Source organism: Beta vulgaris, chromosome 1, assembly GCF_026745355.1.
Source record: "Beta vulgaris subsp. vulgaris cultivar EL10 chromosome 1, EL10.2, whole genome shotgun sequence".
Taxonomy (NCBI): Eukaryota; Viridiplantae; Streptophyta; class Magnoliopsida; order Caryophyllales; family Amaranthaceae; genus Beta; species Beta vulgaris.
In genome coordinates, this window is record NC_079202.1 from 1,017,095 (window position 1) to 1,044,195 (window position 27,101).

The 27,101-nt window shown below is 33.9% G+C and overlaps 3 protein-coding genes across 4 annotated transcripts; 1 reads left to right on the top strand and 2 right to left on the bottom strand.

The window, feature by feature from the left end:
- Positions 1–284: 284 nt before the first annotated feature.
- On the bottom strand, positions 285–1,428 carry LOC130592042 (protein FAR1-RELATED SEQUENCE 3-like). The gene is made up of 2 exons (XM_057396108.1): positions 1,011–1,428; positions 285–652 (listed from the first exon to the last, which is right to left on the bottom strand). Exons 1-2 carry the CDS (start codon positions 1,426–1,428, stop codon positions 285–287), a joined length of 786 nt encoding a protein of 261 aa, XP_057252091.1.
- A 15,186-nt stretch (positions 1,429–16,614) lies between these two features.
- On the top strand, positions 16,615–21,271 carry LOC104902343 (acyl-CoA-binding domain-containing protein 3). 2 transcript variants are annotated; one of them, XM_010690084.4, is made up of 4 exons: positions 16,619–17,710; positions 19,089–19,194; positions 19,314–19,394; positions 20,973–21,271. In XM_010690084.4, exons 1-4 carry the CDS (start codon positions 16,815–16,817, stop codon positions 20,982–20,984), a joined length of 1,095 nt encoding a protein of 364 aa, XP_010688386.2. In that variant the 5' UTR covers positions 16,619–16,814; the 3' UTR covers positions 20,985–21,271. The 2 variants fall into 2 exon arrangements, 1 of the variants encoding a protein (XP_010688386.2); XR_007270550.2 differs by lacking the exon at positions 20,973–21,271 and having other exon boundaries at positions 16,615–17,710; positions 18,926–19,194; positions 19,314–19,395.
- Positions 21,272–21,926: 655 nt separating this feature from the next.
- LOC104902939 (glycine-rich cell wall structural protein) lies at positions 21,927–22,460 on the bottom strand. Its single transcript, XM_057396109.1, has 2 exons — positions 22,154–22,460; positions 21,927–22,075 (listed from the first exon to the last, which is right to left on the bottom strand). Exons 1-2 carry the CDS (start codon positions 22,458–22,460, stop codon positions 21,927–21,929), a joined length of 456 nt encoding a protein of 151 aa, XP_057252092.1.
- Positions 22,461–27,101: the final 4,641 nt, after the last annotated feature.

Genomic DNA, 27,101 nt, shown 5'->3' on the forward strand with positions numbered 1-27,101 from the left:
ATAACATAGACTATTGATCTCACACTTCTACTATGAGCTTTCACACTAGCCAATCTGATTTCAATCTCATAAGATGCTACTCTTTTATTGATGCCAATGTGCTGGAGTAACCCTTGCCAAATTGTAGTTGAGTATTTACATTCAAAGAAGAAGTGCTGTAAAGATTCATTATCTTCATTACACAGGCAACATTGCAAGTTGCAATTAACATTCCATTAATGATTCTATCAGTAGTAGGCATACGACCAACTGGAATACAATTGAAAACTAATATTATTTTTACACTATTCAACTTCAGGTGCATCTGGGGTTTTTGTTCCATATTCATTCAGATGCCTTGTCTTCATTTTACGCTTCTCAAAATGTCCTTTTACTCTCTTGTTTCCCTTTGGGGGTCTTCCTTTTGTCTTTATCACCTCAGGATTTTCAACTGTCTGTCTTCGTAGTTCTTCGTCTTCGATTTCTTGTTGTTTTTGTTGATCGGTCTTGAAAACTTCTTTTACCGATTTGTATAATTCCTTCAGCGACTTGTCACATAATTCTCTTGCATCCTCATTTGATTGACATATTGACACTAGGTTGTAGAAATTCTTGGTTATTGCATGTCTCCATGGTGTCCATAACAGTGCATTTTGGTTTTGGTCCTTGTCTGCTGTAATAAATGTTTCTTAGTCAATTATTTCATTTGACTAACTAAATTTTTCAGATAGCTGATAAATTGTTTCAGGTGGTGTCTTAATTGTTTCAGTTAGTTAAGTGTTAAACCACACACCCCCAAACCCCCTACCACCAAAATCCCCCCTCCCACACACAAACAAAACCCCCAATTAATTTTCTGTTAGTAACATAAATGGATCAGTTAGTTATACTAATTTTTCAGCTGGAGCCTTTTTTTTCAGTTGACTAAGTAAATGTTTCAGGTGATTTGTAAATTATTTCAGTTGGAGTCTTCATTTTTTCAGTTAGTTGCATTAATTTGTCAGTTAGTCATATTGATTTATTTTACTAACCTTGAACATTCTCCCATACTGCTGACTTTGCAAGTCTTGTCCATCTCTTAAGGATATATTGTTCTGGGATTTGAAATATGCTGAACATGTGCATGACCCTTATGATGTGAAAGCAAAGCATCCCCGTCTCTGTGAAGCATTGACATGAGCACACTAATTCTGTTGTAGCCTGATCGTATGCTACCGTATGTGAATTGCTGAAATCTTCTTCTGGTGAGACTTCAAACAACTTCAGCTCTGAGTTTTCTATTGCAAATGCTCGTAAAAAGGATGTCATTGCCCACTCATACTCTGTTTCAAAATCATTATATAGTGCTAGTGTGTATACATCAGCTGCATGTTTTAGAAGCTTTATTTGACTTGGATTTGACAGCTTTGGGACGTTCGGTTCTGTTCCGGAAGTTGTCACTACTTTCATTGCTTCCCCATCTCTTCACTGTTTGCTCAAATATATGGTAGAATTCAAACAAATTTGTTGTTGCTTTTGCATTGAATGATATTGCCTTGTTTGTGACTTCACTTCTTTGTGATGATAAGATTCCAACTGAAAACATATCCCTATTTAACGCGGTGCACCACTTGTGTCTTTGATCATATACTTGATCGAACCATTCCTTTTTCTCGTGTCCATACATTTCCATCATTTTCGCCCACAAGTCTTCAAAGCCTGATTCATTTTGACACCCCATCAAGCAGTTCTTGAACATGTTCTTGAAGTCTTCATTGGTCTTGAGGGATCCGAAGTGGCTTACAAAGTTCTTCTCTATATGCCAGAGGCAAAGCCTATGTCTTGAATTAGGGAAAACCTGTTTTAAGATAGTACATATTATGCTACAAAACATTTTCATTTTCATTTGAATGCTTGTGAATCTAATGGAAAGAGTAAAGAAATAATATGAAGACCAACTGAAAAATAAAGAAGTCTAACTGAAATAGTGTAAATGCTAACTGAAAATTTCATTAGACTAAATGAAGTAATATGAAGCCCAACTGAAAAATAAATACGTCTAACTGAAACAATGTAAATGCTAACTGCAAATTTCTAGTCTAATTGAAATAGAATGAAATGAAAGAATCATTATACTAACTGAAATCATATGAAGACGAACTCAAAACTAAATAAGTCTAACTGAAAACTAAATAAGTCTAACTGAAAAATAAATAAGTCTAACTGAAAACAAATAAGTCTAACTGAAAACTAAATAAGTCTAACTGAAAACTAAATAAGTCTAACTGAAAACTAAATAAGTCTAACTGAAAACTAAATAAGTCTAACTGAAAACATAATAAGTCTAACTAAAATAGTGTAAATGCTAACTGAAAAATTTATACCTTTTCAATTGCATTGCCCATGGCCTTATCTTGATCAGTGAAAATTGTCTTTGGCTCTTGTTGGCACATTGCTCTCTTGAATGTTTCTAGTAGCCATTCAAAGCTCTCTTCCTTTTCATTAGTTATGAAAGCGCATGCAAACATTGTTGTTTTCCAATGGCAGTTTATGCCAACAAATGGTGCCATATCAGTCCATATTTGTTTGTCCTATAAGTTGTGTCGAATATCATAACATCTCCATATGCTTTGAAGTCCTCCAACATCATGAATCTCGCCAAAAGTAGCTGACAATGTTGTTATGTTCCCCAAATTTAACCTATAGAAGAATGCAGGATCATCATCCGCTCTTTGCTGAAGTAAGTCCAACACGCTCTGCATATCCTTTCCTTCAACCAATCTTGTTCTGTACTGTGTGATATAGTTTAGATGGTCCCTTTTTGTGTGGCCCACTACTTCTCTGATCGAGCCTCATGACACAAAAAGTTGTATGCATGTATTGGCTTTATGCCAGATTCAACCATTGTTTCTATTAGTTGTCCTTTTTTTTTCAGTTTTCTTCCTTTCTGATTTCAGATGATGTATTTCTTGTTGTATTACAACTCATGGTTGTGCTGCAACTCATGAGCTACTACAACAAAGTCTTGGCCAGGTTTTTCTTGCTTAAATCTGACCATGGCTTTGCATGCTGTTCTTGTCTCATTGACTACTTTTTCCTTTCTTTCCTTGGTTGGCTGCTCAACATCTGGTATCTGAACATAATGTTGTTGTGTGTCTTTTTCTTTTGGTTCTGTTATTTTGTTTGTTGATTTTGAGGCTCCTTCCTTTGAGCAAACCAAGTAGAATTCGTATATAGAATTATCAATTCTCCTCCTCCTTAGAGTTTGTTTCCTAATACTAAATCCTAATGCTCTTGAGTGGCTTGTACAAGTTGTAACCATTTTGTGTTTGTAACATGTCTCCCTATTAAACTGCTACTGATATTCTCGTCATTGATGTACTTGAGATATTCATTTTCAGCTGTTGAGTTCATTGACAAAAAATAAGGACAGAATCATTAAGTCTAACTGAAAACTAAACAAGTGTAGCTGAAAATAATTGTAATAGTATCAAATGAAAGAATCATTATACTAAATGAAATAATATAAAGACCAACTGAAAAGAAAATAAGTCTAACTGAAAAATAAAGAAGTCTAACTGAGAAATAAAGAAGTCTAACTGAAACTAATTAAGTCTAACTGAAACTAAATAAGTCTAACTGAAAACTAAATAAGTCCAACTGAAAAGTAAATAAGTCTAACTGAAAACTAAATAAGTCTAACTGAAAACTAAATAAGTCTATCTGGAAACTAAATAAGTCTAACTGAAAACTAAATAAGTCTAACTGAAAACTAAATTAGTCTAACTGAAAACTAAATTAGTCTAATTGAAAACTAAATAAGTCTAACTGAATAATAAATAAGTCTAACTGAAAAAGAAGTTACTGAGTGAAAAATAGACTTTTGTTGCAATGTAAATGCTAATTTTACACATACTAACTGATACAATCGAAATTCTAACTGAAAATGAGTAAATGCAATTGAAAATTAATTTTAGACATACACTTGTTTCTTTCTCTTCTTTTCCAGCTGATTCTTCATGTAATTTCTTTTTTTTTTTCTGATGTGAAATCTGTGTTACGTTTTTCATTGCTTAGTTCAATTTGTAATGTGAGATATGTGTCACCTTTCTCATTGCTTAGATCAATTTGTAATGAACTTCCGATTTGTGAATTCGAATCTTCGGTTGACATTCTTGCTTGAACTAGATTTGAGAAGTGGAATGTTCAAATGAGATTTAAGTGCAGGGAGAAAGTGGATCTGTACGATATTTTGCCGTTGTTTTTGTTTTTGAACAATGACGGATGAAGCGGATGAAGCTCTTGTTTTTGTTTTTGTTTTTTAATTTTTTCGGTCTTTATTAACGCGCGCGTGCCTCGTCCAATGAAAATGTTGTGTCGGACGAGTCCGACACTATACGTTCTCTAAAATTTAATCTCAAGGCTTGCTTTATTATTGCAAATCAATCTTCTCCATTCAACTTTCGGAACTTCCCCTGAATCAACTTGTACGCTTTTTTGATGCTAAATGTGTCATTCTGCATAATTGTTTCCCAATACTACATTCTTTTTAAATTGATGTTCTACATATCTTTATGGAAAATAATTAATTTTGTAAAAATATTGTAAAAACCATTGAAGGTTTTTGCTCGGATAGCTGACAAAATTAAAATGTTAAAAAAGAAGTCGATGCATGCAAATTATCATTCTAGAGAAGATATGCTATCTTTGGATTGTCGGAAGCAAATATATTCAAGCATGGTTAAGTGTTATTGTTTCTAAACGAGATAAAATAGGCCGGAAGATTGAGGTGTTTGAAAATTCTTCTTTGGTGTTAGGCATAGTGTAAGTGTGTTTATATCGCATAAATCTCAAATTTGTCATTGTATGAATATTTTTCTAACTAAGTTATATTATTCTTTTATGCTTTGTAGCTTTGTTTGTTACAAGTGTTTGATCATCGAGACTCAGATAATAGCTTGTATGTTGATGATTTGCAAAATTGTTAGGATGAATGAGTTAATTCATTCAATAGTGGTTGTGATATTCTTGTTGCAAGTGTGGTAATGTTTTTTTCTAGGTTGTGTTCTCCCATTTATTATTTTAAAACATATGGTTAGTGTTAGTGATATATGTTGCTCGTTTTATAGATATATGTTCCCTTTCTTATTGTGGATCAGTATATTTTATTCATTATCAATCATCCGGAGAGAAAAGTCCACTACCTTTGATAAATAGATTTTAAGGATTTCTCCTGATTGGTTCTCTCCAGAACACAAGGATAACCAAAACTCATTTCTATATCCTCTGATATAAGAACTGTAATCAATAGTTATATTGCTCCGAACTTTTACTACTTTCTTCTAGTCTATTCAATAATACACGAACAATCCAGGACCAAAATATGGTTTAAAAATAAACCAATGTCCATCATGACTATATAACAGGTTAGGAGTAAAATATGGTTTAAAAATAGAATAAGGTTTATCTCAACCATATGATAGACCAAAACCCGAATATGGTTTTAAAAATAAACCAAAGTCTATCTTGGTCATATGACATGCCTGGACCAAAATATGGTTTTAAAAAATAAACCAAGGTCTATCTTGGTCATATAAAAGTCCGGGACCAAAATATAGTTAAAAATAAACCAAGGTCCATTTCAAACATATGATAGGCGGAGACCAAAATACGGTTTAAAAATAAACCAAGGTTCATCTTGACCATATGACATGTTAGGATGAGATACGGTTTAGAAAATAAACCAATGCCCATTTCGATCGTATGACATGCTAGGACCAAAACATAGTTTTAAAATAAACCAAGGTCCATCTCGGTCATATGAAAGGTCGATCGGGATCAAAATATGGTTTACAAATAAACCAAGGTCTCTCTCAGCCATATGACATGTCATGACCAAAGACATAGTTTACCTTCAAAGTTTTGATTCCAACTTAATTATTTTTTTATTTTGACTATTTCTACATAACATATGTATTTTGGGTTGCTAACTCGACGATAAAGTACTCGGTTTTAGGTGCTGCTAGAATCTTTTACATATTTGGACGTAGATTAAGAAAATAGCAGTAGCCACTGCAAACTTGTAACTTCATTAGCCAAAAATTTAGGGCTTGCAAATCAGGTCAAATAGGTGGAATAATTCATGTTTGGAATTGGTTTCAAGTTTATGTTCGATTGTGATACAAATATGACAAAATTAGTCAAAAACTTAATATCTCTATTATATAAGTCAAGGGAGGAGTTGTGGCCTGGTGTCCTCTTTTGAAGTGACTAAAATACCCTTTAATAATTTAAAATAATATTTTTCTTTTTATAAAAAATTGAAAAATGACAATCAATGAAATTTGCCATATGATATGAGTAAGGTCAAAAATGGAATATGCAATAGCATTAATAACTTGACAAACTAGATTGACACAATCAATTCACGAAATCAATTAGAATCTTCAACCAAAAAAAGTTAGCAACATATCGTGATAACATAATATTTCATATTTACAGAGTACAAACAATATGATTTATTAACATCTATAATTGTTAAAGAACTATACTAAAGTCGTTGAAAAGAAAATTATTAAATCATCGACCAAATTTTATAGTGACGGTATTGATCAATTGAAAATTATTCACCTTTAGATAATATCTAGAAAAGAAACTCAATAATTCACATCACTATCAAAATAATTTTAGATAAAAAAGGCATGTCCATTTATATCACGCATCGCGTGCATATGCAACTAGTAATTACATAATATGACAAATGAGTCAAATCGGGTCATATTTGGGACCGAATTATGGTCATGTATATGTTTAATTGCGATTAATGTGGTTTCACAGTTAAAAAAAAAAACAAAGGTCCATCTCGGCCATATGACAGGCTGGGACCATAATATATTTTGAATATAAACCACGAACCATCTGTTTTTTGAAATCTCTTTTTCTCTCTCTCAAACCCTAGCCTCCCCTACCCGTCTTCATCAATTAGGGGCTGCCATGGATGTTTTCATCCATGGTAAGCCCCTTTTCTCCTTTTATTTTTAGTTTTCAGTTCATTTTCTTGTTTTGTTCAATAAATTAGTCTCTCTTTATGAGATTTTCTCAAACCCTGTTATGGGGTTTTTAGTTTCTGTTTTGGAAATCTCCTTTTCCCTTATGGGAGTTGTGAGTATTGTTATTTTGTTTTTAGGTATGAGAAATTATTCTCATTGGTTGAAGTTCGAGACTCAACATGAAGGTATTGGAATCTCGGATGCGGTCAACCTGACTCGATCAAGAATGTTCTTCCCAAACTATATCAGAATGATAGACTTCCTCATCAATAGCTGCTTGATTCAGCAAATACAAGAGGGCTATGCTGTATTGTTCGATCATCATTGTAGTTTCTTCGAAGATAAATTTGATTTAATCTTGTTTGATTGTATCTTGTTTTACTTTAATACCTATTGTAGATGTCGTTTGGCCTTCAATTAATGAAATTTCTCTTTCAAAAAAAAAAAAAAAACCAAGAACCATCTCGACCATATGAAAGGTCAGGTTCAAAACAACCGTCATAAAATGTACCACAATTTTTAACGACCAAATGGCTTAGAGCTTAATGATGGAATGAAGTTCATATCGGTCATATAATGACCCAGATCATCTAAAAAATGGACAATGTTCAAACCAGTCAATTTATTTTAAAAAGAAAGGTATTGTTTAAATATGCAAAGGCAAAATCAAGAATTATTTGGTTCAAAAATAATATGACATTTTAAAGGTGTTCAAAAAGTAAACGCCAAAAACAAAAGCAATATTTGGTTCCAAATGCTAATTGTGCTGAATCTATAAGTTTAGCAAAAATAAAGTTTGTTCAAACTACAAAAAGTCTCGAAAATATCTAGATGATGAATTTGTGAGGTGATCGGCAAGAACCTCATGGCATCTCTGAGACAATGTTAGTAGAGACCACTTTCACCTTCAATCCTAATCAAATTTGTCATCAAAGGCACAATCGATCTCATCCTAGTCGAAACTACAGTGAGTGTTGTAGACACAACGCATGACAGCCACCCAGCTTCGATCAAATTTCTCTTTCATAGAAGAAAAAAAAAGTTATCGGAATTTGATGAACTCTACAGTTTCTTTCGCCACCCCATCGATTTTGGCCTTTTAAATTACAAAAACAATATCTCTCTTGATGACCGACTACTACACTTGAATGGTCGACATCTTCACCTTTCAGCAAGTTGTTGAGAAACAGGGCGTAAATAGGATAATTGAATCAAGATTGAACCCTAACTTATCTAAAGAAATACAATTGAAAGTTGATAAAGTACTAAGGCATGTTCTCCTCGGCATAAAACAACTGAACTGTTTGCAACTAAACTGAACTGACTGGACTGAACGAAATTAAATTATAACTAATAGTACTGATAATAATATAATATGATATTGTTTAATTAATAATAAATTCATAATAATGATTTATTAATAATAATAATTTATTAGATAAAATAATAGTTAACCGATTATGAAAACTAGTTAGTGTTCGATAATACTATTATTTTGCCTAGTAATTCAACTATCAAAACGTGTATTTTTTTTATTTCAACAATGACAAGTATTATTGTTGTTATTATTAATAGTATTATTGTTGTCATCTATTAAAAAATTTGTACTTTGAACAATTATTGCAATGTGTACTTCTTAGGCTTAAATTATCATTTCAATATAATTAGCCGAATCATATAGAAAAAAAAGTATTAGCAAAATAATAATTAGCAATATTAAAATAATAATAATAATAATAATAAACGCAATAGTAATAAGAGTAATAAGAACAATAATAATAATTGTAATCATGATATTAATATTTATAATAGTAATAATAATTATAATAATTATTATTATTGTTTTATTATTAGAGAATTAAATGACTAAATTGAACTAAATTGATTGCAACTGAACTGAACTGTTGCAATTGAACTGAAAATAAGCCGAGGAGAACAAGCCTAAAAATTATTCAACTTTCCTTTTTTTTTTTAAAAAAAAAGAAAGATAAAATAATATTCTCTTAAGATTGATCCCTATCTTATAAAAAAAAAAAACAAAACACGAAATCTAAACCTTTATCTTACTTTCAATTTTTATAAAAAAGATAATTACAAAAATATTTAGATAAGTAAAAATAAGCTGAAAAAAATCGAGCTAAAATAGAGACCCACGAGTTAATTCAATTGAGAGTTGAGAAACGAGTTCACTCATGGTACACCCAGGGTGTACCATGCTCATGGTACACCCAGGGGCATTTCTGTAATTAATTGCAAATTAAGGGGCACGCTGGTAATTTCAGGCCAATAAATGACAAAAAGCAAAAATCTGAATCCAATTCTTCTTTCTCACTCATTTCTCTCAATTCTTGCTCACCAGAAAAATCTGATTTTCAATTCTTCTCTCTCTCCTCCTTCCAAACCTTCCAAACGCAACAATGGAAATCTGAAATTCGCGAAAAAAAAATTCCAGATCTGAAATTCGCGAGATGAACGATGAGATGATGATGATGCAGACTCGAGATGATGATGATGAGGCGACTGAAGAAACCCACAACCCATCCACGACGATGATGAAGACCCACGACCCAGATCTAATTATGTTTTTGCTCATTTGTTTTGTTGTTGTTTTTCTCATTTTCCCTCAGTTATTGGTATTGCATGAACCAGATATTTTTGGTTGTTTTACATGATCATGACATGAACAAAATTATGGGTGCTGATTTTGAATTATCATTGTAGGAATGAGCAAATGTATTTTGCAATAATTTTGAATTCTAATGCTCAAATGAGTCAAGCATCTATGCTTATTTAGAATGATTGAAGATTATGTGCTCATTTACATAATTTGTGTTAGATGATTATTGCTGCTTAGTCAACTCTTATACTTGCTCTAGTCTCTTTTTTTTTCTATTCATTTCATCTCTTTCTTCATTTTCTTTTTTGCTCATTTGTAATTAGTTCGTTTTCGTAACTGCTCATTTGCACCAAGTTTGCTCATTTTCTTAAATGTGTAGAAATACTTGCTCATCTGCTCATTTTACTCATTTGCTCATTTGATCATTTGCTTAATTTGCTCATTTGCTCATTTGCTCATTTTGCTCATTTGCCCATTTTGCTCATTTGGCGAAAATAGCCTTGGGTGTACCATGAGCATGGTACACCCAGGTCTACTATAAAGATTCTCTTGAGAAACCACATGAGTATATGACTCAAGAACACCTCACGCAGGTGAAGACGACCAAGCAATGGATTAGATTATCCATTAAAAGATAATAATATTGACCTAAAGCATGTACTACTTAAGAAGCTCATAAATACCCCATTCAATGGACGAGAAACTCAATGCTTTATGTTGTTTTTGGTTTTATGATTCATAATTATTTAGTTTTAAATAGAAAACAAAAAGTACTTAGATGATATCTTATCATATCATTAATTATTAATCTCTTAAACTATGGCTTTGTCTTAAGTTACCTTTGCTAATTGTTTTGTTTCTTTTAATATAGAGAACGTATTGTGTCGGACTCGTCCGACCATAATCTTGGTCGGACGACTTTCAGGTGGTTCCAATTTTTTTTTCAGGTAGTCTTCATTTTTTTTCAGGTGGTTCCATTTTTTTTTCAGGTAGTCTTCATTTTGTTTTCAGTTAATCTTCTTTGTTTTTCAGTGGGTTTTTGTGCTTCAGTTAGACTTACTTGGGTTTCAGTTGGTCTTTATTCTTTTTCAGGTAGTCTACATTTTTCTTCAGGTAGTCTTCATTTTGTTTCAGTTAGTCCACTATTTCTTTCAGTTGGTCCAACTGAAAGAAAAGAAAGTCCAACTGAAAGAAAAGAAAGTCTAACTGAAAGAAAAGAAAGTCCAACTGAAAGAAAAAGAAAGTCCAACTGAAAGAAAAGAAAGTCCAACTGAAAGAACACAAAGTCTAACTGAAAGAAAACAAAGTCCAACTGAAAGAAAACAAAGTCCAACTGAAAGAAAACTGTAACGCCCCGACTTCTAAGCATCACTATTAGGTTAATTAATTACAAGGATTAGCAGCGGAAGACCTTCTTAGCTTAGTCGGTGCGTCACTGCCGTACTCTCCACACAGGAAAGTACAAGGCAACATTCTTTCATATAATTAAACCTCTATAATAGTGGTAGTAATTCTAGAAATATATATAGATAGCTTAAGCATAGCTAATGTTACGAAATCTAGTGATCATAAACTTGGATTACATAACCGTCATAGTCGTAATTTAATCCTCACTGCTACGTCATCCCATCTTCATATGCATACCTAAAACAGAAAAACAAAACGTCATGAGCCGAGGCTCAGTAACGTACTACTCTAACAACGTAAATTCATTTCAATTCATTTTATTTGCAAACAGGGAGAAGAGAATATAGTAAAAATCATTTCGTAAACATACACTTCGAATCAGGAATTTAAAAGTCATTTTCGTTCATATTATCTCCATTATCACATTTTATTATCAGAAAACTTTCTTTGGTTAATTTGGCGAGTACAGAGAAGGCATAGCCACCGAGGATATTCATCCCCCATCAGAAGGTGACATATAACATCATAGATCATAACAGAAGGCAAGGCCACCGAGGATATTCATCCCCCATCAGAAGGTGGCATATAATGCCAGACATCGTAACAGAAGGCAAAGCCACCGAGGATATTCATCCCCCATCAGAAGGTGGCATTATAGTGCCATACATCATAACAGAAGGCAAAGCCACCGAGGATATTCATCCCCCATCAGAAGGTGGCATATAATGCCAGACATCATAACAGAAGGCAAAGCCACCGAGGATATTCATCCCCCATCAGAAGGTGGCATATAATGCCATACATCGTAACAGAAGGCAAAGCCACCGAGGATATTCATCCCCCATCAGAAGGTGGCATATAATGCCATAATGCGGGTGCCACCGAGGACGTTGTCCCCCATCAGAAGGTGGCGTTGCCGCCAGGTAACAGAAGGACACGTTTACGGCCCAGAGAACATAGTACTGCCATTCACCATCTTTCACTTTCATTTATCATGTTTTGTTTCTTTTGAGTAGTTTTCAGAGATCATAATAAAGTCATTGGACAATGTCATCAAATCATTCACAAAACATTTCATATCCCGCACACCATATAAAACATAGCATAAACATTATATAAAAGCACCATAAAACGCAGTTGGAAGGGGAGTGCGGGTGTTAGCAGTAGACGTTACCTGGAATCCTGCTTAACAACCTTGATCGTAGGGAAAGGCGTTGTAATATCTCTTCCTTTTTAATCTAATAATCAATTCACGGATCAATAAAAGATTTATTAATATTTTATTCGGAATTCTGAGTTTACTGATCCATTTCCGTCATGTGTCCATTTTAGGAGTTTTATATATTAACGCCTTGGGTGGTTGATAAAAAGTCGTAGACTCCCATTCCACTTAACAACTTAGCGTCTAAGTCGTAGTTGATTACTTGTGATTATAAACGACGTCTTAATTACTATAACCATTTCGTATTTTATAATTTCAACACGTTATAGTTTTGTTAACCTTTACCTCAAAACTTCATTCTATTAGCCATAGGGTCCCTTTAAACATATTATTCGTCATTTTATAAATTAAAATAGTGGTCATTAATCTTATGGTTCATGATTCAGGCTTAATGGTTTGTGATTATAATATTCGTAATATAATTGTCTGCTACTTTAACATATACAAATTTAACCAGGAAACTATACTTGTTTACTATTGCTCTTTAGTTGATGTATTATAATTATTAATTAAGGTTATCACATACTACATCATCATTTAATCATTTATTAGTCATAAGATCCCCTTTTAACATATTCGTTATTTAATCAAAACAATAGCCATTAATCCCATGATTCATGAATCTAGCTTAATAATTTGTAATTATAGACCTCGTAATATAACTATTCCATTCTTTAAATCTAAACTATATACGTAAGTGTCTGCTAATTTATTCTAAATTTAACAAGCAAACTATCCGTAATTAATATTACTCTTTAGTTGATATATTAGAGTTATATGAAATATAGTATTAAGATTATCGCATAGTATATCATTATTTAGTCGTTTATTAGTCGCAATCTAGTCTCATAATAAAAAGATTGCAAGGATTATATATATAGTGAGTTTTATATTTTAGTTACTAGTTAAAGAAATCATCAAGATTAATCCAAATAATTATTAAGCCACCTTACTTAATCAATTTTATTTTCTGATTTATTAGTCAGCCCATATTTAGCCCAACAGTATAACACATGGATACATATATATTTGGGCTTAAACTAAACTAATTAAAACAAGAAAATTAGTTAAAGAGGTGTTTTATACCTCTGCTCCAACTGAGCAGGCGTCGAACCAGAGCAGGAGAAGAGGAAGGTTGGCTGGGAGTGGTTCGGGGATCCGACGGCAGTCGCAGGCGAGGGTGTCCACTGCGGTAGTCCGGCGGTTCTGGGGCGGCGCGCGGGTCAACGATACGACGAGGAGACGAGAGAGAGAAAAACTAGGCGAGAGGAGAGATAGGTTGCGAGCGACGGAGAAGTGCGGGCTGGGTAGGCGACGGCGGTGGGTTACGACAGGAGGTCGTCGTCGGAGGGTGGTGGTGCTGTGGTGGCTGAACAGAAAACAGAGGGGTGAGGGAGAGTTGCGAGAAACAGAGGAGAGAGAGAGGGAAGAGTTGTGCGAAAACAGGGGAGTTTAGGGGGTGGTTTTGGAGGCGGTTTTCCGGCGATAATCTCAGGAGGATTGAGTGAATTTGTTTGTGATCAGTGGATGGTGGTTTGAGGGAATGAACATGGCTTTTTATAGCCATTGTTGAGTTCTAATTTTTACCCAATTCGATTGATGAAATTGAATGGATACAATGGGTTATTGGGTAATTTGGTTTGATTAATGAATTTTCTTTGCAAATAAGTTTGTTTGTGTTCAATAACCCATTTTTGATTAGAAATCCACGGGTGGGTTTTGAAGAAAACTGAGACGGAGCAAAGGAGAAGAAAACTCACGTTTTCTGTTTCTCAAATTCTTCCTTTTTCTTTTTCTCTTTTTTTTTTCTTCTTATTTCTTTTCTCTTTTTCTTTCCTTTTTTTTTTTTTTTTTTCTTTTTTTTCTTTTCTTTTCTCTTTTTTTTTTCTTTTCCTTTTTATGTCATGAATTTCTTTAGTAATTTATTTGTTATTTATTTGTAACTCTTAACCATACATAATGTATACATATTTTTAACGAACTAATTATCCATTGGACATAAAATAACGAAATTCGATTATAATTAATTATTAAATGAAAAAAATTTAGCCACTAATGATTATTATTTAATTTAAGCAAGTTTAAATTTTCGGGATATTACAAAAACAAAGTCCAACTGAAAAGAAAACTAACCTCAAATAGAAAGAAAGAGAGGAAAAATGTCACAGTCACTTGAGCTGCTACTGATACAATTTTTGATGCCTGACAATGATGCTCGAAGGCAAGCTTACACACCATTCCTCTCTGTTGTTTTGAACATTAGGAGCTTGTTGCTGTTTGTAGTTGAGGAGAAACCTCCTGTTTTGATGCGAAAGAAGATTACTGGCCATTGGGCCAAGCTTTCTCCTCAACTACGTCAACTCGTTAAACAATCACTCATTGAGAGCATCACCCTCGAGCATAGGTTCGAGCATAGGCTTCCAAAACAGCTTTTGGCCATAAATTCTCATACTTTCTTGAACCAGCTTTACTCTCAATAGCTTTAATGGCGGCATCAGTCCATAACATCTTTGATAATTCCTTCTTCGACATCTCTACTGGGAAATATACATAGTCAATGGCCAAAATCCGAGATGGTGGTGGTGGTTGTGGTGGTGGTGGGTTTTACGTGGGAATGGTGGAGAATCCTTCGACCGCCGTCGTTGCTGTATATTATAGTACTGGGCTCAGTCCGTCTGACGAGAATATTAGGTCAGACGGTCTGACCCAATACTTTCACTTTAATATAAGTGGTTATTTGTTTTAATGTAAGGTCAAGTTGAACCTAGCCATGATTTTTCGCCAAACGACTTATTAATTAGATTATATATTGTTGCTCATTTAGAACTAACATATTATGTTTGTTTGCTCATTTAAAGATTTTTTGATGAGAATTTTTTTTTAAAGATGTATAATGCTCATGGTACACTTTTTAGGTTTATAAACTAGTGAGTGTCCCGGGCGATGCTCCGGATTGTTTCTTTTCGTAATTTTTTGTCTTGTGAGGAAAAAATTGACGTCATAATTTGAAGAAAATAAGAAATTGGAGTAAGAGTTTATGTCTACAATGTCTACTATCATTACCATTAATGTGTTAGGTATCCTATCCAACTACTTGTGTAGTCTTTTAATGAGATATGATTACAAGACATTATTATATTTTATTTTGAAATATTAAACAACGATGTTATGTTGGATCAATGGTTAAGCTTTCACTTTCTATTTCAAAGGTCACGTGTTCGATACCTTCTAACCACACGACATATTTTTTTTAGTTGAGGGGTTTGACATGAAAATAGAGTATTTGCATTAGAACCTTAGAGGAGAGTGCCACATGGCACGTAGACATTCTTATGAACGCCTTTTAATATATTAGTATAGATACACTATATCAAGCAAAAGAATCACTGAAAAATAAATCGTTCAATAACAAAGTCTTTTCATATCATTTACAAGGTGGTATCATCGTGTCGTAACAATCACACACCTACTGCATATTAGAGCTGATCAACATTGACTTGACCCACAAAATACTAGGGATTAGGCAAAATCTTTGCGTCTAAATTTCAATTTGACCTAATTTTTGGGATTAAAACATGACAACCTAAAATTTGAAAGTTTAGGCTAAAATTCATGGTTGTCCTAAAAGTCTACCTTTTTCGACCCAAAATAATGGCTTTTAGCCTAAAAATTGCTTATTCCTAAGCTGAAAATAGGTCACTTTCTTATAGATAATAGCTTGACCCATAGTCACCTTAATAATACAAATATATGGATACGAGTAATGATAATGAGAAAACACAAAATTGAAACCAATATATATTCAATTTGCAGTTTTCTTTAAAAAAATGATAAATACCTAAAAAATATGATAATTGAATCAAGATTGAACCCTAACTTATCTAAAGAAATACAACATAAAGTTGATAAAGTATTAAGCTTTATTCAACTTTCCTTTTTTTATTTTTTAAAAAGATAAAATAATATTCTTTCAAGATTAATCCCTATCTTATCTAAAAAATAAAACACAATATCTAAACCTTTATCTTATTTTCAATCTTTTATAAAAAAGATAATTACAAAAATATTTAGATAAGTAAAAATAAGTTGAAAAAAATCGATCCGAAATCGAGACCAACGAGTTAATTCAATTGAGAGTTGAGAGACCATATGAGTATATGACTCAAAAACACCTCACGCAAGTGAAGACCAAGTAATGGATTAGATCATCCATTAAAAGATAACAATATTGACCTAGAATCATACTAGTATAATTAGGCACGGCAATCATGAGAGTAGACCCCATACACATGAACATTCAATCTCTACCGTCGATCTTCTAAACTTTGGTGCTCTTTTTTATTCAAGAACCCCGCCAAGCAAAGTGTACTGGTCCCATAAAACATGGAACCTCCAAAAAAGTGAAACTTATTCTCCTTTTAAGTTTCTATCTTTCCTAAGAATATGCTTTGTTCTTCTCTCTAAATATTCTCCTGAAACACAGATTTTCTCTCTGCAAAAAGTTAATCTTTCCCATATTTTCGCTTTCTCTCTTCTCTGTTTTTACTGTTCTCTCTAAAGTATGGAGCTTCTTTATACGATTCTATGGAAGGCATGCACTTGGTTTCTGCTATCTTTTTTAGTTGCAAGATTAGTCTCATTGATAGCTTGTATAAGTGATGATGTTTTAGTTTCTGGGTTATTCAAAGAAGAAAGATTTAAACTTTCTGAAACCCTTGATTCTAATCTTAATGATGAAGATGATGATCAGAAGAAGGAGGTGGAAACTGAGGTTTATGGGGATAGATTGAAGGTTTTTGAAAATAAAAGGATTAAATTTGTTGATCAATCTGTTAAATTGGTTGAATTTCAATCATTAGAGGATGTATTTGTTAGGGATATTGAGGAAATTCTGAGTGAAGTCATTGTTTATAATAAAGGGTTTGAGATGGGTAACATTGAAAAAGGTGGAGAATTTGGTGAAGAGTTGGTTGATCAGATTGAAGTGGTGCAAAAAAATGTGGGTTTTGAAAATAAAGTTGGTGGGAAGTTGGAAAGTGGTAATAATTTGGTTGATAAGAGTGGTCAAATTGTTGATCATATAAAAGAAGAATATGTGGGATTTGAAGATAGGGAGTGTCATGATATTGTTGGTGGGGTTTTGGCTGGTAGAAAAGTTGTTGATGATGAAAGCAATGGCGAAAATTCGAGCAAAGGAGAGATTAGTGGTCGAGAATTTGATAGGGATGAAGGTGTTTTAAGTGATGATGAGGAGTGGGAGGGGATTGAGAGAAGTGAATTGGAAAAGAAATTTGCAAGAGCCATTAATTTTGTGGAGTGTAAGAACAAGGAAGGGCGGTTTTCGAAGGCGGATAATGATGTAATGATGCAATTATATGGGTTCCAAAAGGTTGCAATGGAGGGACAATGCCATGAGCCTCAACCCATGGCACTTAAGCTCTCTGCCCGTGCTAAGTGGTATTTGAAAATCTATCTTTCCTTCCATATATGACATTGTTTTGGGGGTGCATTATATATGATAGTGTTGATATGTATGCATAATTGATTTAGTAGTGGCTAATAATCTTATAGCTTTACAATCTATTTTTATAGATAGGTGAATATTGTGTGTGTTTGACTGTTTGTGTTTATGTGCAATGCATTCACTATACACCACCCAAGACTATAGATTACTCATTTGGAGCTCTAGTTTTTTTTATTTACTAATTTTAAGGCTAACTAGAAAATAGCCTGATAGGTGTGTGTGTGTGTGTGTGTGTGTGTGTGTGTGTGTGTGTGTGTGTGTGTGTGTTTTACTGTTTTTATGCGCAATGCATTCACTATACACCAGGTTGTACGGTGTGTATCATACACCCAATACTACAGATTGCTCATTTGGAGCTCTCGCATTTTGTTTATTTACTAATTTTGAAAGGCTAACTAGAAAATAGCCTGATAGGTGAATATTGTGTGTGTGTATGTGTGTGTTTTACTGTTTTTATGCGCAATGCATTCACTATACACCAGGTTGTACGGTGTGTATCATACACCCAACACTACAGATTGCTCATTTGGAGCTCTCGCATTTTGTTTATTTACTAATTTGAAAGGCTAACTAGAAAATAGCCTGATAGTTGAATTTTGTGTGTGTGTGTGTTTTACTGTTTTTATGTGCAAAGCATTCACTATACACCAGATTGTACGGTGCGCATCATACACCCAAGACTATAGATTGCTCATTTGGAGCTCTTGCATTCTGTTTATTTACTAATTTGAAAGGCGAACTAGAAAATAGCCTTGGTCAACCACGTGCATGGTACACCTGGTGTGTATATAGGCTCTAATGAATTGCTGCGTTCCACTGTTCTGATTTCTGGGTACATCTTCATATTTAAGGAGCTTGATATCAAGTAAGGTTGTCAATGAATGACTATGGTAGCTCTTTATATCGGGGAAGTTAAAAAACTTTGTTGAGGGCCAATTTCTAAATGTAGAGAAAATAGGAATTCTATAAAATATAAATCAGGTTTCGTGGAAGTATTATAAGTTATTAAGGACGGCTATAAAATTGGAGCACTTCCTCTGTTTTGATTTCTGGCTTAATTTTCAAATTTAATTCACTTGATAATTTTTGAAGTTTTTAATAAATATTCTGAAGAGAAATTTTGTTGGAGGGCCAATATTAAAATGTAGAGAACATAGGGATGTTCTAGACCAGGTTGCAGGGAAATACTATAAATTGATAGGAAGCCCTATTTATCATGTTTGAGGTAAATTCTATCATTTGATAATTAAAATAAAAAACACAAAGGGCTCTGTAACTGCTGAATTGCACATCTTGATTGCGTTGTTCAAGGAATGCGTGGCAAAGGCTGGGAAACATGACTCAAGAAGATGCTATGAACCAATATATCAGCCTTCTTTCGGACAATATACCTGAGTGGATGGAAGGCCATTCTTTGGTAAGTGTTCTTTGATTGCACCAATGTGCTATCACACAGTTTTCTGTCCTTAATCTTTTAAATTACTCACCGCTGATTGTTTGTCTGTTCTTTCCTTTTCCATGTCCAAATTTTTTAAGATCGAATGCAAACCAAGATCTTCCAGTGCAGCTGTAATTAGCTCCCCAGAAGCTAATCCAAGCACACCTTTGGCCCAACAGGTATGACTACTTGGTTTTGGTTCTTTAGATCGAAAGATCGATTGTTGGAGTACTGTTTGACCAAATGCTTATTCTGAATACATGAATGCATATTGCACACGTTTTGTCCTATTAGTAGAATTCCATAATCCATAGTATCTCCAATATAGGGTCGAAAAGATTGTATCACACTAAAAAATTCTTATCCTTTCCTTTTGAACAGATTGCATAAAGACGTTCTATATGGTACCCCTCTAGTTTTGCCTATTACATATTGTAACCGATAAACTCACTCTTCACATGATAGCTTTAGAGATATGGGGGATTGTCTCACTAAGCACACAGTCAAACCAGTGTGTGTATAACCTGGCAATGCCTTGAAGTGTGTGCAATTTTTTGTAAATCAACACTAAAACCCTTCTAAATAGTAAGTTCTCTGCAATCTTTTGTACAGACTCTTAAACTGAAAACCTCCACTGAAGTATCCCCCAACCCTCATAAAGGAACAGAAAAAAAAAGTTGTAATGTTCTTTACAAAACCAGTACAACATGTGCATCTGCAAAATCATTATATATACCAAGAAGAGATATCATCAGCAGCATAAACAAACAGCAGGAAAACTAATTGTGTTGTTCTATGAGATCATCGACCAAACCACTGCTCTATTGTCGAAAAAGTTAGAACTGAACATGTGTAATTTGTGTGCCATGTTGAGAAGCTTAAACATCTATTAGTTTCTTTTCTTCTTGCGTGGAGTCCCCCCTACCTCTTTTATCCTTGACGCCATTGAATTTCTGCAGATTTTCAGCAGTTGGCCTTTTTAAAATTTTAGTTTATTCAACATTTTCTAACAGCTGCCTATCAAACTAATAACCTCATATATATAGATCATTTTCCATCATATTGTTGAGGCATCCATCTCTGAGCAACATAGAACGAAACTTGCCCTGCAAAAGCGTTTAGCCATTCCTAACATTATGTGAGATTGAGTTAATCTCCTTAATGTATTGGCCTTATCAGCATATTCTTTGTCATTAAGCTATACTAAAAATAGGCTCTTTCAGAAAACTGGGCAACATACTCCGCTAACTTTCTCTCTGATTGCATTGTTATCTGAAAAAATCAAGTCTGCAATTACTGATTGTGGTAGTCAAATAGGATGTTGTCTTTAGTGTTGATTACTGGATATATAATCTACAGCCACTATAATCTACAAACTGTCCGTGATTACTGGATATATGCACCCACAGTAGTGGCAATATAGGAATGCCAAAATAATGGGCTTGGCTAAACTTGGTTGTAAGCTGAAAATTAAATCGGCTAAAAACTTTAGCAGCCATCACCCCAGTTTGATAATACCTGTTTTTGACCCTTCGAGATCCCGGAGGATATTTTTGCATATTTCAATGAGGTCGGTTGCTACATGTATACTATCAAAACTCTGTGGACTTTTCTGCTGTCACAAGAAGTTTATCCCTTTCTGATTTGAGAAATAGGACCCCTGCCTGTTTCTAGTTGCTGGTCAATTGATATTTATTGCACGACCTAAGTTTCATTGACATGTCTAGATTGATATTATTGCACATTGATTGTTTCAGGACAAAGAATGATAAGATTATCCGACATTCCGATGCTTAGCTCCGATTGATATTGGAGGCATTTATCGTACACGTAAAAACTAACAGGTGGAACAATTTATAGGCTATGGTTTGACATTGGTATTTGGCAAGATTGGGAGCTTCTTCTTTTACTTGTCTGATTTTATTAGATTTTATTAGTCTGATTATTTGCTACTAACATGAAAGTCAGGAAGAAAAGGGGTCTTAGGAGCTTTGCTATTATAAATAATACAGTATGATTACTCTTACCTAATTAATGACATTCATAATTCATTGTATATAGTCTTTCTTTTCTGTAGATATTTGAGATGTCTGCGTTTTACACATTTCTTTGTCTTGGTGGTTATGAAATCCAAATCACTGGATATGCACAGCCTGATAGCTATTACTTTTGACCTTTTCTCTTGTGTAGGTGGCTTAAGTACTTGTTTTCTTTCCATGTACTTCCTTCGTTTTTTTTTTACATGTTACACTTTTCAAATCACGAACTCGTAAGTAATTTTTGGAGAGGAGAGAGATAGAGAGAAAGAAAACAAAAGAGTCCCATGTGGACATGTGATAGGAGAGAGATAGAGAGAAGTTATTATCCAAAATAAAAGTAACATTTAATTTAAAACTTCCTGAAATAAAAAGTGTAACATGTAGAAAAAAACCCGGAGGAAGTACTATTATTTAGCCCGACATTTGGAGTACAACTAAATTAATTAGCATTAATCAACTGATACTAAAAAAAAATACAATGATCTGCGTTGGCTTGTTGTGGTTATATCTTTCTAGGTTCCCTATGTTTTTGTATTGGAACACTAATATGTTTAAAAACCTTCCCTAATGAGATTGACAACAACCTATAAGGCTATAACTTTGTAGATTGGTGAGTTGTGGTAGCAAATGCAGTAGCAATCATCTTTATTCATCTTGGTTTTTCTACTGTTCTTAGTGTTGAATATCCATCTTGGAGAGTGAAGCATCCCATTTAGAACCTGGACCATATCCACGGCCAGGTCCGGGACGACCATATCCAGGTCGATAGCTACCACCACTGCCACCTCCGCCTCCATATCCACGACCACCTTTCCCCATGCCTGGACCGCCGCTCCCACCAAATCCACCACCACCACCGCCTCCACCGCCTCCACCACCACCACAACCACCGTCACAACCTCCACCAAAGCCGCCTCCACTTCCGAATCCACCACCAGAACCTCCTCCATAGCCGCCACCTCCACCTCCCCCTCCCCCACCATATCCATCATCACCGCTATAACCAGCATTAGACCCACCACCATAAGCACTATGCATACCATAGCCAGTTGTAGCAAAGGGTTTTTGTGGATCCTTCCTATCAAGGCCATAGTTGTTATGGTCCATTGGCATGCTTGCATCAGTAATGCCAGTGACGCCGCTGATGTGTAGGCAAAAGCCGAGGACCACCAGCCACCACAAAACAACATCAAATTTCTTCTCCATTCGTCTAGTGCAAGTTGATTTGAGTTTTTAGTTATATTTGTATAGTATTTGTCACTCCCATGTAACTCATATTCTCTTTTGAAAATTCCAAGAAGGTATATATAGAGTTGTTCTGTGTAATTTTTGGTGCCACATTTGATCAGTAAGGTTTGTTAGAGCTTACAAATTGTATGTAAATGACGGCATTGGAAGTGCCTGAGGCCAATCAAGTGTGTTATTCGAATTTGGTAGAAATGACAATTTGCATGAAACTTGAGAGTTGCCATAATGAAAGATTAGTTTATCAGCGTGTGGAATCTGTTAAAAGTCCCCTGCAAATGCAATCTGCATTACTAGCTACGTAATTAATGAGGATGTAGACCTCATATAATGAACCAAAATGAGAATAAAAGCTAGGGGTAAGGAAATAGAGAACAATGATAGTTGTAAAAAAAATCTTATTTGCTACTCCATCTGTTTCACATTATACGGCATTTTAGCTAAAAGTTTTTGTTTCAAAATATAAGGCATTTTACATTATCGATGTAAAATTAAATGCAAGTTTATACTATCAAGATAAGATTATAGGTTATTTTCTATTACCAATACAATATATAATGTTAATTTTTATTACCTATGCAAATCTAAGGGCATGTTCTCCCCAGCTTATTTTCAGTTCAGTTCAATTCAGTTCAGTTCAGATCAGTTCAGTTCAATTCAGTTCAGCTTTTGACAATACTTTTACTCTCACATATCACTATTCATTTCAGTTCAGTTCAATTCAGTTCAGTTCAGATCAGATCAGTTCAGTCCAGCTGTTTTATGCCGAAGAGAACAGAAACTAACTAAATTCTTAATATGTGTAAAAGTGGTTTACATGACTTATAATTTGAAACGGAGGGAGTAATAATTAGTCAAATAAGCTCTCGTAGCTCAACGATCTAACTCTATTTTTAAGTATAGATGGTTGTACCAGGAGTTCAGAAAGTTCCCCCTCCTTTCAATGAGGTTGAGACGTATTGGTTATGTCATTATGTGCTTATCATAATTTCTTAAGAGAATATATATGTGTTCTCTTGCAACCAAAAGTCGATAAGGTACGGGGGAGTAGCCGAGTAGGGAGCAAGGAAGGTTGTTTTTTCAAGGTTAGGGGAGAAGGGCCCTAATCGCACCGTAACATTGCACAAGTCAAATCCAGTTTGGGTTTGCACGCAAGGTTTCTTGTGAGTAAGGGGGATAGTAAGGGAAAATCTCTACCCCCAAAGTGCCTATAGTGGTGTTTGATCCTACAATCTCAAGGTTGTGTGATACAAACCAAACCACTAGACCAAATACTGTTTAGTAGAAAAGTAATATTGTTATATAAATAAATTTTAAAAACAAGACGCTTTCAGAAGAAAAAAAAATATAAAGAAAATTTTCTTTTATGAACGTTATTAACTATTGAAACAAATCATGCAAATGTGATTTACCCACAACTCTTCTACTTTGCTTTTCCAAAAAAATTTTTTTTTTTTTAAAAATGTATAATTTTACAAATAAAACTAATCAGTGAGTATAGTGACGAACTTCGGCTCTATTTAGCTCTTGCATAGGTTTCATGGATGTGCCGAAACAGGGAGACCTGATATCCTGAATGGCACGTGTCTCACCATTATTTTTTTCAAAAACAAAATAGTTTTTTTTTTTTAAATCATTGCGTTGCATCAAGCTTTTAGGACGCCCGCAGTACTACTACTCGGTTTCCACAAATCTCACTTTTCCGTAAATATTTCTCCTTCCACTTTTTTTTACTTGGTACATTTTCTTTAAATGGTTGCTTTTTTTTTTACTTGTTATATTTTTTAAAGTTTCCTTATTTGGAGTACTTGGTCCAACAAAAATTAATAGTTTTTTATTATGTTTTGTACTTTTCTAACAATTAAATATTTTTTACTACTTTTTTCTTCTATCAAAAAGCAAGGTCCTCCACCTCATTTAATGCTAAAAGGGTCAAAAAGTACACAAAAAAAGTTTGAAAGAGACATCTCCTAAAAACTAGTGAAAACAACAATGTATTCCCTCCGTTTTTTTAATTGCTATTAAATGCACAGTTGTTTATGATACTGTCACTTTAAAACTTTTTGGTGGATATCTTTTGATCTTTTTAATGTAAAATAATAGAGAAAAGTGAAAAGATAGTATTCTTTTTGTGAAAAAAGAGAAAAATAGATATAATAGTATTACTTTTTGATGGATCAAATACCGCAAATAAGAAAAATTTAAATAATGTAGCAATTAAAAAAACAATCATTTATGAAAAATGTAGCAAGAGAAAAAGGAAGAACTAGCAAGTAAAAAAAAAAAGAAAAAAAAGAGGGAGTAATTCAACACATAAAAGGTACTTTTACAACCTAAAAAGTAAAACCTAAAAAATACTCTTTGTATCCCATAATATTGTGCTTACATTCTATTTTGGGTGTCTCAAAATGTTGTGCCTATTTTATTTTTTATTAATTTGTCTGCACTATATTTTTACACAAACTTCCCAAATTATCACAACTTTTATTTTAAAATGTGTGCTCCTATTTATTACTTTGTACCATTTCAAGGAAACTTTATTGCTATTATTTTTTGAGAATCGTACTACTTCCTCCAATCTCCTTAATTCTCGTGAAAAGAAAAAAAAAGTAAGCACTACATTATGGGACGGAGGGAGTACTAAAACTTTAATGTTTGAAAAGACTGTAACCTACCAATTGCCAAAACTAAAAAAGCAAACTGACAATCGACATTGAGTCTTAAAAAAGGTAATCGAGTCATCAAAGATGAGAGAGAAAGAGAAAAGAAAGATGAAAAAAGCCCTAAATCAATTTCGCAAAAACCCTAGATTGAGAATTCGATCCCAACTCTTCAAATTCCGCTCCTATCTAGTCGATCTTTGCCATGCTTTTGCAAGTGCACTGAGTGTGCTAGTAATTAATCCCCTTTTGCTTTTACTAATCATCAGTTTCGGTATAAAAATCGTGGCTTGTAAATGAAATGATGGTTTACACTCGGGAAAAATCGTCCTTTGTCATTCCCATTCTAGATTATGTCACTCCTTTACTGTTAAGTCCAATAAGTGGAAGGTGAGGCATATCCCCTACTCTTTATCAACGATCTAGGGTTAGGGCTTATAATATTGGGTTTCTATCTTTTGGTAAGCTGATATGACATATATCAAGAGTCAAATTGATTATCCCTTAGAAGGTGACAGATGTCATTTGACCCCTAATTTTAATTTAAAAGTGTCATTTTAAACACTGAACAATTCAAGTTGCCACCTAAAAAGCCCCAAAAAAGGCAAAATGTCCCTTTTGGATCAGTGTTGATCAAAGGTGACGTGAACCAATTCGACCTTAACTGATGTTATTTTCCTGGGACGGGTTTTGGCATCTTAAAAATGATTTTTAATTCAAAATTCGACTGGGCCTGATTGTGGTCCAAAAGACATGCTATATTTGACCTGAATTAGTGGGTTTTAGAGCACAAAACTTGACCTGATCCAATATGTGGACTGAATTTTTTAGACAACCTGGCCGACCATATTATCACTTCTAGATAAGATTAATATATTATAAATAATACAATACTCATTAAGTGTGTTTATATTACTATTACAAATATAAGAAAGCTAATTAATCTAAAGTTCATGAAGTATGAAAAACTTTAAATTATTAATTTTATAAATAATATAATACACCTGTCGAGGCTCTCCCTACCGTCGTCGGCTTTGCCGTCCATGCTCCTATTGGTCGTGGTCGGTATGAAAAGCAGGAGAAATCTCACCTCTCTTGCACTCATTGTCATAAAATTGGGCATGAGGTTGCTTAATGCTTTGAAATTAATGGATACCCAGCGTGGTATGAAGAGAAGCATCAACAAAGGGAGAGGTGAGATTTGTTCAGTAACTACTTGTTAGCCCATTAACTAATTATTAACAACTAATGCTAACTATTAGGAAAACTATTTGACTAGTTCTGGAGCATAATCCAACACACCCCCTTGCTCCAAAATTTCTAAGAGCCAACATCAAACAATGTGTCACAATCTTGCTTGTTCGTAATTCTTCCCGCATGATGGACCTTCAATTTTTTTTCTTAATCTTCATGGAGACTTCTCTCCATTAACATGGAAGCAATTTTCTTTCTAATGTAATGCACTTCTCATTACCATCTTAAAATTTGTTGATGCACTTCTCATCATACTTCAATGAATGAATGAAGTACTTCTCTCCATAAACTCTCTTTGACCTAGTCTTGCAAATAAGGTAGTTTTTTTTAAAAAGGTGTTTTTAATAGGTAGTTTCTAACAATTTTTCCTTAATTTAAAGGTGAGTAGGTTTATTATTTGTGATATCTATCTTCTTGATTCAAATTCTAGATTTCATGTGATATGTATTTATGTTCCAGCTAATAATGCTTTTAAAGATGATTTTTCTGTGATTCAAACTGAGGCTTTCGATATGAGGAAAGCTAGTAAAGTTGTTGGATTTCTTAATCTAAATAATATTCATATTGAAGGAGACAACATTACTATTATCAACTTCCTTCTTAAAATTTGGAAACCTCGGTCTACTAATGCTTTGATTGCTGATGCAGGTTTGGATCTAACCCGCTTTAGTGGGATCTCTATTGCTCA

Bases quoted from the DNA above. Each gene is read 5' to 3' on its own strand.
- LOC130592042 (XM_057396108.1), bottom strand. From the start codon at position 1,428: ATGAAAGTAGTGACAACTTCCGGAACAGAACCGAACGTCCCAAAGCTG. The intron at 653-1,010 runs GTTAGTAAAATA...CATTTATTACAG, and splicing joins AGTATGGGAGAATGTTCAAG to CAGACAAGGACCAAAACCAA.
- LOC104902343 (XM_010690084.4), top strand. From the start codon at position 16,815: ATGGAGCTTCTTTATACGATTCTATGGAAGGCATGCACTTGGTTTCTG. The intron at 17,711-19,088 runs GTATTTGAAAAT...GCGTTGTTCAAG, and splicing joins CTCTCTGCCCGTGCTAAGTG to GAATGCGTGGCAAAGGCTGG. The intron at 19,195-19,313 runs GTAAGTGTTCTT...AAATTTTTTAAG, and splicing joins GGATGGAAGGCCATTCTTTG to ATCGAATGCAAACCAAGATC.
- LOC104902939 (XM_057396109.1), bottom strand. From the start codon at position 22,460: ATGGAGAAGAAATTTGATGTTGTTTTGTGGTGGCTGGTGGTCCTCGGC. The intron at 22,076-22,153 runs GTTGTGACGGTG...GCGGCGGTCCAG, and splicing joins TGGAGGCGGCTTTGGTGGAG to GCATGGGGAAAGGTGGTCGT.